General features: G+C 35.5%; 1 protein-coding gene across 2 annotated transcripts in view; it reads left to right on the top strand.

Annotated features, from left to right (window-relative positions):
* il11ra (interleukin 11 receptor, alpha) overlaps positions 1-14,740 on the top strand; it is a 45,333-nt gene that overhangs the window by 12,548 nt on the left and 18,045 nt on the right. For both annotated transcript variants that reach the window (XM_051909337.1, XM_051909336.1), the window contains exons 2-7: positions 5,608-5,704; positions 8,328-8,394; positions 8,845-9,005; positions 11,164-11,278; positions 11,590-11,756; positions 11,959-12,128. In XM_051909337.1, coding sequence (XP_051765297.1) covers positions 5,608-5,704; positions 8,328-8,394; positions 8,845-9,005; positions 11,164-11,278; positions 11,590-11,756; positions 11,959-12,128 — 777 coding nt within the window. The remainder of the gene's footprint in view (positions 1-5,607; positions 5,705-8,327; positions 8,395-8,844; positions 9,006-11,163; positions 11,279-11,589; positions 11,757-11,958; positions 12,129-14,740) is intronic.

The raw sequence follows: 14,740 nt of genomic DNA, 5'->3' as shown, positions 1-14,740 counted from the left end.
GGTACTATTTTTTCCACTTTACAATATTCATAAGTTGAAAATCTAACTGTAAAAGGCAATACCCTTTTATTTCAGCCTTTTACAATTAGATTTTCAACATATGATTATTTTATGAATATACAGTATATATCCATTTACCACAATGTTCCAGTAGTAACTTTATTATTATTATTATTATTATTATTATTGTTAATATATTGTAATATAGCACTGTCATCCTGCCCATAATGTTGGGAAACGCTAAAGGATGTTATGGGTACTGAGGGGCTGTTTTTAACATGGATTAACAGCTCTATGTTTATCTTTGCCAGATGCTCCATCGTTCTGTTGCATTAGACCCAGCCGTCTTGAACAACAACAGGCAACAGACTAAATAATATATAAGGATATGCCCCTGATATATAATTTACCACTGGCTTGCGGTCACCGTTTAGCTCTTGGTTTTTCACGCTGTGGGTTTGACATGTGGAAGGTAGAGAGCTTGTGTGGAGATGCATTTTTGTGGTTAGGGAAAAGTCGAAGCATTCCTTTGGGTGGGGGTTGATGAAGCCTGAATTATAACTCTGCCCCTTTTGGCTCTGTCTCAAAGAACCGCAGGTGCATCCACTTTGTGAGTGGTTCGAAAGGCAAACAGATCTTATGGCAGAAGAATTGGTGCTGTATTATGATATGATCCTGTTGTGTGCAAATCCATTTTATTTGTATAATTTCTATATATTTTTTAAATTAAATAATATAACAATATAACGTGCATAATAACGCGGTTACCGCATTTGTATTAGTTACAAGTAGTTTATTAGCCTTTCTCTTCTTATTTAGCAATATATATTTATATATATATATATATATATATATATATTTTTTTTTTTTTTACATATTTCTGTTTTTTAAATCTTACCCCAAACTTTTGAATGGTAGTGTATCACGGTTTCCCTTAGAGATATTAAGCAGCACAACTGTTTTTAACATTGATAATATTCAGAAATGTTTTTCGAGCATCAAATCAGCATATTAGAATGATTTCTGAAGGATCATGTGACACTGATGCTGGAAATTCAGCTTTGATCACAGGAATAAATTACATTTTACAATATATCCACATAGAAAACAGTTATTTAAAATTGTAATAATATTTCACAATTTTTACTTTATTTTTGATAAAATATACAGCCTTGGTGAGCAGAAGAGACTTCTTTCAGAAACATTAAAAAATATTATATTCCAAACTTTAGAGATGTACTGTATATTATATATTTATTAATATAATTGTAGTATAGTATTGGCAGACAATATTAGACTTTTTGTTTGTTTAATTAGTTTATTCTTATTTTTTTCCCCATTTGAAAGGTTTTGAAAGGACTGTACATTGATTGAAATGTTTAAGGCCTGATTTTAAGCAAGTGCTTTTACTTAGTTTTGAAAGTATATTTAGCTTAAAACAGGCAAATATGTATAAAATTATAAAATCATTTATCAACAACAACATAAAAATAATTAACATATTGATCATTTCCAGAAACATCCACTCCACACTTTTCAACCACTGTTATTATAATCAGGCAGCCTTTAAGTGGTTTAAAGTGCAATGTCCCATATAGACCAACAGAAAAACATGTTACTCTTGCAAATGCTCGATGATAACATGCAGAAGGTTTTTATGGAATGTGAAAGGAGCTGCACCTCAATGCTGAATTTGACAGTCTTTTGAGAGTGGAGAACATGGAGGCCATCCAGATAACAAACTGTCAAATAAGAGAATGACCACTGCTGGCTTTAGGCTGCCCTCAGGTTTGGCACCCTAAGATACACGTGTACAGCTAGGATTTATTGCACACACTGTGAGTTTAAAGTTGCAACTCACATTATTAGACTTTAAAAGTGCCCCTATTATGCTATTTTAAAGGTTCTTAATTTTGTTTTGAAGGTCTCCTGCAATAGGTCTACATGCATCCAAGATCAAGGATTCGTTGTCTCTAAACACCTTCTTTCTGAGAGTCTACTCTGCTCTGATTGGTCAGATGGCCCAGTCTGTTATGATTGGCCTACTTTGCTCTGGTAGGTCAGACGGCTCAGTCTGTTGTGATTGGTCTACTCTGCTCTGATTGGTCAGATGGCCTAGTCTGTTGTGATTGGTCTACTCTGCTCTTATTGGTCAGATGGCCCAGTCTGTTGTGATTGGTCTATCGTTTACAGCGTGTCTCAGAACGAAACACTCATTACCATATCTGAATTTCAGCTCCGGGGGTCCGTTCTTCGTACCTCGCTTAATACGTCTGAGATGATTTGACAGATGCCAGATCTTTTAATCGTGAAAACTGAACTCTGGCTAATTTGGTTCTTCAAACAAATTTGCGGACTGGATTAAAATATCTGGATTAAATTATCTGCGATTACTGCGTGTTCATGTATTCCTCGAAAAGGGCAGATGTATCGATACTCAAAACCACGATCAGCAATGCAGCGATTGGCTGGCGTCAAGATGGAAACGTAGTGACATTATATAATTAAAAAAGATACCTGACAAGAAGTTATAATACATAAATGAAATGTGCACTGTTTTTTTACATGACTCCCATTATTTAGGCTATATTCACGATTTCCTATTTGTGCAGGCTTTACATTTTTATTTTAATGTTGCAATCTAATCCTGTTTACATGAAATAAGCCTGCTCCAGAGTAGGTTTAAGCTTATGGACCTGTTGCTATGACAGAAAGTCCAGGATGAGCGTCAAAGAACCGAACAATCCAAGATCATGCCAAATTGTCATCAATCAAATCCAGCTAACCGAGTTAGCGACGTATGAAGAACGGACCCCGGATCTTCTTCAGTACTTTTATACAAAGAGATAGTAACCATGGTGTTGGTTCTACCGCATTAATTCCAGCATGTGTCCTCATCCTTTGCAAGTTCATGCGAAGTGGATTTGCTTTCGCAGAACAGAAACACATACCAAACTCTTCCAGGCCTCAGTTACAACAACAGTGATCGAGGGTCAAAGTAGACGTTGTTCGTGGGCAGCCAGTGAAGACGATAGGTAAGTTCAGAATGACTTCTTTCTTTTGGGAGACAATAATTCCAATCTTTGAAACGTTGCAGACTTTTTACATTCACAAACATCTATATTACACACTACATGAAAAATATAAAATCTGAAAAAGCATATTAGGGGAATTTTATGGCATTATAAGCCTGTGTTTTAGATTAATAGTGAGGGAAAAGCATTGCCGATTGGTGCAGTCCTGCAATAAAGCAGTATAAAACTAATGGGGACAAACTCCAGCCTGCGGTTTTGAGAAGTCAAACTCTTCTATGTAGTGAGGAAAATTCCTATATTCTGAATTACCAAGAGATGTCAGATAATAATGATTGCTAAACCATATGGAAATAAAAATCAAGTGTGTTTTCACTGCTCTGTGAGTTTTAGTCTTACTTTTCCCCTCTGAAAACTGATTTACCGTGGAGGATTGACTAAAATATTTGTCTCTTGATTACTACTACATATAATCTTCTACAATCAGGCTACTTGGATACAGCTGCCAAGAATGTTGATGAATCCTAAGCATTTCTCTGACCTGTCTGCTTTGAGAAAAACCATGAAATCCCATGATGCTCAAGAAGTTGAGAAAGATAATGTTAATAAGGATAAAGCCTATGGGCTAAATAATGGTCAGCAAATATGCATTCACATAATTTAAACTAGAGGTCTCCAAACTTAGTCCTGGAGGGCCGCTGTCCTGCAAAGTTTTGCTTCAACCCCAACACACCTGAACAAGCTAACCAAGGTCTCAGTAGGCATACAAGAAACTTTCGAGCAGGTGTGTTGGAGCTGGTTGGAGCTTAACTCTGCAGGACAGCGACCCTCCAGGGCCGAGTTTGGAGAACTCTGATTTTAAACAAATCTTTGAATATCTGACTCATTCGGTCATTGAATCATTCATTAAAATGATTTGTTCAAATGCTAAATTCATTCAGTAACTAAGCACTGCTAAATGTTGATCCGAGATGCATAACAGTTCTGCTGTGGTTTCATTTTCCATAGACTAAAAAAAAATGTTATTGAACACTTTTATAAAATCAGTATGACATTCACAATTGTGCTTATATTCAAGAATAGCACTTTTGTGGCATTGCTATCATTTGATATAAGACTAAACCCAAGGAGGGGGAAATGGGTAGGCTGTTTGTTTGGTTCTTGCAAAGCGACTGACATACTCGATAATGTCAGCTTGCATATCGTTAAAACAATCATTATGGATATTATCGTAGACAAATAGACAACGGTTTTATTCCGAGATGTGTTTAACTGATGTATTTAAGAAAGTATCACCTGAATGTATTTTAGAATTTCTATCTTGTATTAATATGGAATGTCTTATATAATTTTTTTGTTGTTGTTGTTGTTGTTAATTGTTTGAATTTTGTCTATTCTGTTTTCACCATGAAAATAGCCTTGTTGCTGACATGGTGTAAATAAATAAATATTATCATAGATGATACATATCACGCACCAACATGGTTCGCTCACATTTAGCAGGTGTAGTGGAAAGACAACAGATATATTTGGTTCCCAGGTTCTCACTGGGAATCCCAGTAGTTAAAAGGTGTTTTTGTTGATTGTGGTTTTAGCACGTTAGTTTACCAAACCGACAATGGTTGATGTGTCATTACATGTGCGAGCTATCGAGATAATGTGATTTTATTAACAAATTAATGTTCTCTCTAAAGCCTTATCCAAATATGTGAAGGTGATGCCATGAAGTAAAATGTACACTGAATTAAAAATCTTTTCTTTGCTTATTGTCAGTGTACTGTAACTTTCAGTAAACTGGAAATTTCAGTGTTCATTTTTTGTGTGTATATTTTTGTTTTGTTTTTCAGATAAGTAATATTTCTGTTATCAATGTTCTCTTTCACTGCGAATGTTTCTGGCAATATGGAGCTAGATGATCTCTTAAACTTCTTTTGTGTGATGGTATTGGTAAATACCACATTCTCAAAGCACTTTTCTTCCGTTTTTCACTTCCGTTTGGGAATACTTTTCTGCCATTTAATGAATTAATAAACTCTCCTGAGTCTTGTTGTGAGGTTTAGTGACTTCAGGAGTGTGTATATGTGAAGATATTTCCTGCATTTACTTTGTTTTTCCTTTAGGCTTTAGAAGCATCCGTTTGTCATAAAACGATGCCTGCCAGGCAAATCCCATCCGCACAAATGACAGATGTGTCCTGTCAGTTACAATATTTGTTTAAAATGTTTACAGTCTGTTGATACAAGACTCCTCAGGGTTGTATTTCAGATAGCGGGCCCTTATCATTTGACGTCATGACCCAGAATGACCTCGACAGTCAATTAATGTGAATGTTCTTTAACAAAATAACTTCCCAGAATTCTGCAAAGCTGTTAAAATCTATCAGACGGTCGGTCACGCACGTATTGCCATGGTGTCTTGTTTGCCTATATCGAAATTAGAGCGGTTAATTGTTATGTTGTTTCGCAGCCTTGTCGGTTGCTAAGCAGGTGGACGTTTTACACAGGATGATACCCATTAACTTCCACTTGACTAACAGCCTAAATGGTTGTTGTTGTTTTTTTTTCCTCCCTCACAGATGCCCGGTTTAGTGTCATGCCTTGGCGATCTAATAGTCACTGGAATCATCATCCTCTTCTCTGACCACGTCAAATCAGAGATATGGACCAATGAAGGTATGGATTGCCTTTATTTGTGCCAAAGTGCTTCAGGATAGTTACACATTTTGTTGCTGCTAGTATTTTGGATAAACAGCAACATTGTGAAATATTATTACAATTTAAAAGGATTGTTTTTATTATAATATATTTTAAAATGTAATTTATTGCTGTGATGGATAGCTAGTGAAGTTAGCATTCAAATTTTGTTGCTGCTAGTATTTGGATTTGTGTTCCAGCATATGGAATTGGTCAAAAGTCTTTGTAGCGTGTCTTTGTTTAGTCAAAGCAGGATGAAATAATATTGAACAACTTCTCCAAATAGCAAAAAGATTCATCATGTGAAAATTCTAATTCAAAATTTTAATCCATACCAGGAACATAGCTATGGGCTTGTTTCGTAGAACAATAAACATCTCTGTTTAAAACTCCCAGTCTTTATTGCCCTACATATGGATTGCTCAATTAATTCAAGCCACTCTGGCTTGTGTGTGTGTTATGGCTGCTATTTCGCTGGCCAGCGAGAGAGAGAGAGAGAGAGAAATTTGAGAAATGTGGTGGGATTTCAAATAATATGCTTTTGCCAATATTTCCTGAAAGCCGACATTGAGCACGAGCGTTTCTTGAGCGCAGTTAGACCCCGGCCACTGGAACGACGCCACTCCCAGTGTGTGTGACTCTGTGCACGTGTGTGTTTGCCTCTCTTTGTTTAACTCTTGGCAGTAAATGTCTGATATAAATACTGAAATCTGACTAGGCAGGAAAAGCACAGTAATGTAAACACCTTGATTCTTGCTATAGAATCTCTGCTAGGCTTTTAAAGATGAACATATGAAGCGGTGGAATTTGGGGGAAGCAACTATTAAACTGTAGCATGTTAAGCAGCATATAATTTATAGTTGTTAAACTACAATCAAGTGGCACTTTTGAAAAATGAAGTCGTTAGCAACTGACAGCAAGATGAAAGCAGATCTGAGTATACGTATTGAGGTGTTTACCTCATACAAACTTATATGTATTTGAATTTTTTAAGATTATTAATGTTTTTGAAAGAAGTCTCTTATGCTCACCAAGGCTGTATTTATTTAATTTAAACTACAGTAAAAAATGGTAATATTTTAAATATCATCACAATTTAAAATAAATGTTTTCTATTGAAACATATTTTAATATGTAATTTATTACTGTGATCAAAGCAGAATTTTCAGCATCATTATTACAGTCTTTAGTGTCACATGATCCTTCAACAATCATTCAAATATGCTGATTTGATGCTCAAGAAACATTTCTAATTATTATTATTATCAATGTTGAAAACAGTTCAGCTGCTTCATTTTTATTTTATTTTTTTTGTTGCTGAAACTGTGATAACTTTTGTAAAGACTTATTTCAAAAACAATAAAACATCTTAAAGATTCCAATCTTTTTAATCCTTTTGTAATAAATCTATAAATTATTATCTAAATATTTCTATAATAAATCTGTAAATTCTATAAAATATTTAGAGCTGTCAGTTATTTATTAAATGGAGAATTATTTGTAGTTAGTTCCTTTTTAAGGGAAGAAAACAAAATTATTTATTCCAGAATTTATATTAATTCATTAATATTAAATTGCTTTATTTTAGTCCTTGCTTATAGACTAGGCAGAGGAAAGTTACCTCTTTTATTTCAGCAGAGAGGGTGATATGTGTTGTATCTGTGAGTATTACACGACGTCATATCTCTTACTAGTGGACACAAGAAAGCGAAAAATGCAAACGGAGAGACATATACGGATATACGCCCTGCACCATCATGTATAAGTGTATCATTCAAATTTTCCCCATTGTCTAGAGAGTTAAAAAAAAGCAAACAAAAATCACAGTACATAGCAATATCGAATCACAATACTTGTAGAATCACAATTCTTAAAAAATCACAATACATGTCGTATTGGCACCTAAGTATAATGATGGTATCGAATCGGGAGATAGGTGTATTGTTCCAGCCTTGGTTAACTTTAACTTCGACAGCTATATTTATTTATTTTAATATTTTATAGTAAAAAAAAAAAAAAAGACCTACACCCCCAATGCTTCAACTATAGAATGTAAAAAAAAAAAAAAGAAGTTTGACAGCATGTCTCCACTTTCTTCCACTGTTGAAAAATTAAGCCAAAATATCCCTGAAAGAATCATTGCCGATGACGTCACATGGATCCTGAGTCTGCACAGTAGTGATCCTGAGGTATTGAGTGGTGGTATTAAGGTACTCATTCGCAAGCACAGCTGTCAATCACCACGTTTTTATAATAACTAATTAAAACCCTTAAAAAATAAATTATTTTTTACAAATAATTATACTTATTATTTGTAAAAATGAACACTTGAAGTGTGATAAGAACTACCTAAAATGACAGAAACCAATATTTGAAGTGTAATTGGATTTTTTTAGTTTGACTCGCGGGCCGCGGCCCATTCGATTACATGAAGAGGGCAGGGTTTATGACCTATACTGCAGCCAGCCACCAGGGGGAGATCAAAATGTTTTGGCTTCACTTTTCACTTGGCTCTGACAAAATTCCAGTGCTATTGGCTTGTTGATAACATAATCCCTTGACAGCTCTGGAATAGAACAGCTCACATGTCTCCTGCTTTCAGTTTCAGACGTCCAGTTCGGTGGACTGGGCTCCAGGGTCACCCTCACATGCGGAGGCTCACATGGCGGGTACGTACTCCAGTCTATATTAAGTTTTTGCTAGAACTCCATCAGACTCCAGATCTAAGCTTTCCTGTAAGGAGTGATAATAGTGTGCTTAACCACCCTCTGTAGGGGCACAAGGCCAGTCCTTATAGGGTTTGGACACATTGAGGCTATTTAGGTGGGGGGGGGGATTGATTCCCCAGCCTTAGATTTTGGCAGGCCTTGTGTTTCATATAAATGCAGTTGTTGAGAAATCATATTTCTCGCCAAAAAAGATGCTATCCAAGAGAATACGGCTGCCAAAAATAAGATTTGCAGGACACACAAATGAGTAACGCGATACGTAGGTCCAGCTGGCGTTGATAGCTGTTATTTGGTCGTAGGTATATCTTTGATTAGAGCAGGTTTGCAAGGAAAGTAGGTGAAGGTTCTTTGACTGAGATGTTGACTTTGAGTTTTGGATGGGGTCGGCAGGTCTCCGGTGGAATGGCGGTTCAATGGGAGCTCAGTACCACCGTGGCAAACACATGAGGGCTCGCTTACACTACTGAACACCACACACTCAATGGAAGGCAACTACAGCTGCCATGATGAACGAGGAACTTTACTGCAGTCCATCAAACTTCGCCTGGGCCGTAAGTCAACTTCAGTGATACAGGAGTCCCTTGTTTCGTGTTTTGACTCATAGTGTGAATCATTTGATAAAATATATGAGAAAAAGGGTTTAAATAATTGCCTCAGGGTATATGCCATATTTAATTTAATGTTAATGAAAATTAGACCACAATGGATGGATGTAAAATTCATTTAGTTGTGTACTCTCAACCAGTAAAACATTGAAATCCTTCTTTTGTTGGAATGTTTCTGTCTGTCTGTCTATATGGAAGCCGTTTCCGCCACTAAATAAAAAAAAAAAAAAAAAAAACAGTAATTGCGACTTTTTATCTCAGAATTCTGACTTTTTATCTCGCAATTCTGACTTTTTTTCTCACAACTGCGAGTTATAAAGTCACAATTCTGAGATATAAACTCGCAATTGCGTGATATAAAGTCACAATTCTGAGATATAAACTCGCAATTGCGTGATATAAAGTCACAATTCCGAGATATAAACTCGCAATTGCGTGATATAAAGTCACAATTCCGAGATATAAACTCGCAATTGCGTGATATAAAGTCACAATTCCGAGATATAAAATCGCAATTGCGTGATATAAAGTCACAATTCTGAGATATAAACTCGCAATTGCGTGATATAAAGTCACAATTCTGAGATATAAACTCACAATTGCATGATATAAAGTCACAATTCTGAGATATAAACTCGCAATTGCGTGATATAAAGTCACAATTCTGAGATATAAACTCACAATTGCATGATATAAAGTCACAATTCTGAGATATAAACTCGCAATTGCGTGATATAAAGTCAGAATTGCAAGATATAAACTCGCAATTGCGTGATATAAAGTCACAATTCTGAGATATAAACTCTCAATTATGAGGAAAAAGTCAGAATTGCGAGGAAAAAAAGTTTCACACAATTCTGACAAGATCACGCAATTGCGAGAAAAAAAGTCAGAATTCAGAGATATAAACTCACAATTACGGTTTTTATTTTTTTATTTAGTGGCAGAAACGGGCTTCCATATGTCTATGCTCTTTATGCTTTTAGGACAAATCTAAATTATTTTCTGTATTAATCAACATTCTTCTAAAAATGCTCTTGATTTAACTTAACTTGTACAGAACCCAGGACATTCCTCTCTAACCCTAACATCCTGCAACAACGTTTAACCCTCACAGCCTAATTTTCATCCATATTAAATGAAATATGGCATCTAACGTGACTAAGCTCCATTGCTTCTGTCATCTTTAGAATGATGTTGGCTTAGATAAATGAAAGTGTTGTAGCAACATAAACATAAAGGATCTGATACTCTTTGAATCATGGGCTAGACTCATTACACATTTCATTTCGGATCGTACATCCAAGAAGTGCATATGAAGTGCTTGAGGCCTCTAAAATGGTGCTTCAATGGGAAAGTGGTTCAAAACTGGTGGGCTGCGACCCAAAAATGGATCACAGGTCTGTTCTGATATGTTCACAAACAGCAGAGACTATAAAGACAATGAACCACTTTTACTATTAAGAATTGTTAATAATTGCTAGGCCTCCCCTTTTGAAAAAGAAGCTTGCTTAATTGTATTGAATGTACACTTGTAGAATTCTATGATCTTTAACTTCAACATGTTATTTTAATTTGTGAATAGTTACATAACTGTACATTTTGAACAAGGTTAATAATTAAGTGCATTCAGCAGCATAGTAGTTTTTGCTGTGGTGTTGAAATTGATATTGAGGATCATATTCATATGACAGCTACGTCTCGTGATTGCGTGATGTGCCTCTAAAATGGTGCCTGTACTAGGACAAATTCTTGGAAAGCAAGGAAATGTACTAGTAAAAAGGAAGCACTATGTGCCTCGGGAGCTGCAAAAGAAAGTGTGCAGCTGTACGCCCTTTCTGTTCAACTCAGGGCACTTCCGCTAACAGGAAGTCACTACATCACAGCTCCACAGTTTCCTGATAGGAAGGGTGAGATTGCTGGTTCTAGCATGTGTGTACATTTAGTCTGCCTTATTACATACCCTCATGTCCTTGAACGCAGCGCATGTGCTAAACCATTCTCTTGTGCCGTCTATCTGTTTGGATGTTTTGGATTGCGTCCACAGATAGAGTTTATTGTGTCTAAAGTTATCTCATGAGATATTTTTTTCTTCTTCTTTTAGATCCGCCTCATTTCGTTAGTGTTTCTTGCCATATGCCGAATCATATGAAAATCTACTGCTCCTGGGTACAAACTAAGACAACACACCTGCCCACAATGTACAGAACCTCCTACAGGTGCAGTCTCCTCTTGTTTTGTATAAAATTATATATATATATATCAGAAATGTTTCTTGAGCATCAAATCAGCATGTTAGAATGATTTCTGAAGGATCATGTGACACTGAAGACTGGAGTAATGATGCTGAAAATTCAGCTTTGGATCACAGGAATAAATTACATTTTAAAATATATTCACATAAAAAAACACTTATTTTAAGTTGTAATAATATTTCACAATATTACTGTTGTTACTATATTTTTCATCAAATAAATTCAGCCTTTTGAGATTCACTTCCTTCACTGTTACTTCCCCTTTTTTTATACAGTGTTAAAGGCAGATGCGAACCCTGCGAGCAGGAACATATTGGCATGAATGAGTGCACAATTACTAACCCACAGTTCTGGAGTTCCTCGAAGGTCCTGGTAAACATCACAGAAATCAACCCCCTGGGATCCAACTCCACCATTATCCAAATAGATACTCATGAACTCTGTAAGTCTATATGCCTTCATATTCTTATAATATTCATATATCCTCCCTCCAACCTCAACGAGTAATCAGTGGAGTTGAGAAACTTTCTTAAAGGTTCCTTCAGCTCTCTTAGAGTAGCATTTGGTTTCATTTTTTTTTTTTTTTTTTTCACTTTTTCTGCTCTACATAATAAGATTTCATATCTTTTATTACATGGTTTCAGTAAAACCAGATCCTCCAGAGGATGTTCAAGTTCTTCACGTGGAAGGTCAGCCCACACAGTTATTGGTCAAATGGAATTCGCCTTCATCCTGGGCAACTGAAATCATGCCCGCTTTTCCCTTAACATTCTTACTGCGCTACCGGCCGATTGGCTCCAACTTCTGGTCAATGGTAAGAATCTTATACAGTACAAACAATGAACGTCAATGGTTAGATATTATTGGCTGACAATCCTATAATGTTCTGAGGTTAGTAAAGTGTGTAGGTAGAAATATAATAATAATAATAAATGTTGTAATAATGTAACAATGAATGAATAAATTATCATAAGCATGAACACCCGAAACACCAGTTACACTGTTTTTTTTGTCTCTCTTTTCACACATCCTAAGTTAAAAGAATAATTAAAATCTGAATAATAAAAAAATCAGTTATTATTTACTCACTCTCATGTTGTTCAAAAAGCACACACACACACAGTGCTCTCATATCTCAGAGCTCCACAGTCATAGGCTGATCTTATCTGCTTTCACCAGGCAGCTTGGCCTTTCATCAGACAACCAGATGTTGGCTGTCCTCAGATCCCTGTGTGTGTGTGTGTGTGTGTGTGGGGAGATGAAAGATGACAATATTCAAAATCCTTATCCTTGTGGGGACATTTTTTGGTCCCCAAGAGGAAAACAGCTTATAAATCAGTTTTTTTTTTTTTTTTTTTTGAAAATGTAAAAATGCAGAAAGTTTTCTGTGATGGGTAGGTTTGAGATAGGTTTATGGTTAGGGGACAGAATATACAGTTTGTACAGTATAAAAGTCATTATGTCTATAGCTAGTCCCCATAAAACATGAAAACTGCTGTTGCATTGCGTTCCAAAATTCCTAAAAACCATTAAGTCTATGAAATATCCCAATAAAACATGGAAACCCAGTGTGTGTGTGTGTGTGTGTGTGTGTGTGTGTGCAATTTTTTTTATTGAAAAAAAATAAAAATAAATACAAATTCATTACCTTGATCAAACATTAACTTGATCAAAAGTGATAGTAAAGACATGTTACAAAAGATTTCTATTTCAAATAAATGCTGTTCCTTTGAGCTTTCTATTCATCAAAGAAACCTGAAAAGAGTTATGGCTTTAATAAAAACATTAATCACCACAACTGTTTTCAACATTGGTAATAATAATAAATGTTTCTTGAGCCGCAAATCAGCATATTAGAATGATTTCTGAAGCATCATGTGGCACTGAAGACTGGAGTAATGATGCTGAAAATTCAGCTTTGATCACAGGAATTTATTACATTTTAACATATATTTTAAACATTAAAAACATTTAAACATTAAAAAATCTTACCGACCCCAAAATTTGTAACAGTATATACACATTTTCGTCACAAATTATACAGTGCCACTTAAAAGTCTATGAACCCCTTGCAGAATCTGTGAAAATGTGAAAAATTTTAACAAAATAAGAGAGATCATACAAAATGCATGTTATTTTTTATTTAGTACTCTCCTGAGTAAGATATTTTACATAAAAGATGTTTACATATAATTCACAAGACAAAAAATAGCTGAATTTATTAAAATGACCCCGTTCAAAAGTTTGTGAACCACTGATTCTTAATACTGTGTGTGGTTACCTGGATGATCTACGATTGTTTTTTTTTGTTGTGTGATGGTTGTTCATGAGTCCCTTGTTTGCTGTGAGCAGTTAAACTGAGCTCTGTTCTTCAGAAAAATCCTCCAGGCCCCGCAGATTCTTCAGATTTCCGGCATCTTTTGCATATTTGAACCCTTTCCAGCAGTGACTGTATGATTTTGAGATCCATCTTTTCACATTGAGGACAACTGAGGGACTCAAACACAACTATTAAAAAAGGTTCAAACATTCACTGATGCTCCAGAAGGAAACACGATGCATTAAGAGTCGGGGGGTGAAAACTTTTGAACATGATGAAGAGGTCCAAATTTTTTTTATTTTGTTTAAATATCAGTGTTTTTCATTTAGTACTGCCCTTTGGAAGCAACAGAAGATACCTACATGTTTCCCGGAGACAAATTAAGTACAATTTACCTTGATATTCAAAAAGTTTTCACCCCCTGGCTCTTAATGCATCGTGTTTCCTTCTGGAGCATCAGTGAATGTTTGAACCTTTTTTAATAGTTGTGTTTGAGTCCCTCAATTGTCCTCAGTGTGAAAAGATGGATCTCAAAATCATACAGTCACTGCTGGAAAGGGTTCAAATATGCAAAAAATGCTTGAAATCTGAAGAATCTGCAGGACCTGGATGATTTTTCTGAAGAACAGAGCTCAGTTTAACTGCTCACAGCAAACAAGGGACTCATGAACAACCATCACACAACAAACAAACGAACAAACAAGGGACTTATGAACAACCATCACAAAACAAAACAAAAAACAGTCGTAGATCATCCAGGTAACCACACACAGTAATAGGAATCAGTGGTTCACAAACTTTTGAATGGAGTCATTTTAATAAATTCAGCTATTTTTTTGTCTTGTGAATTATATGTAAACATCATTTATGTAAAATATCTTACTCAGGACGGTACTAAATAAAAAATAACATGCATTTTGTATGATCTCTCTTATTTTGTTAAAATTTTTCACATTTTCACAGATTCTGCAAGGGGTTCACAAACTTTCAAGTGGCACTGTATTATCATCATAACAGCTTGAGTGAAATTAGTCTGTCTGTATCAGTCTGGACAGTGTTATCCATCCTTAAATGTTAAATGGATGTATGTATTGATCATTCCTCAG

Source organism: Ctenopharyngodon idella, chromosome 10 (genome assembly GCF_019924925.1).
Source record: "Ctenopharyngodon idella isolate HZGC_01 chromosome 10, HZGC01, whole genome shotgun sequence".
In the NCBI taxonomy this organism is placed as follows: Eukaryota; Metazoa; Chordata; class Actinopteri; order Cypriniformes; family Xenocyprididae; genus Ctenopharyngodon; species Ctenopharyngodon idella.
The sequence above is the reverse complement of the archived record's forward strand: the minus strand, read 5'-3'. Positions and strand labels throughout refer to the sequence as shown.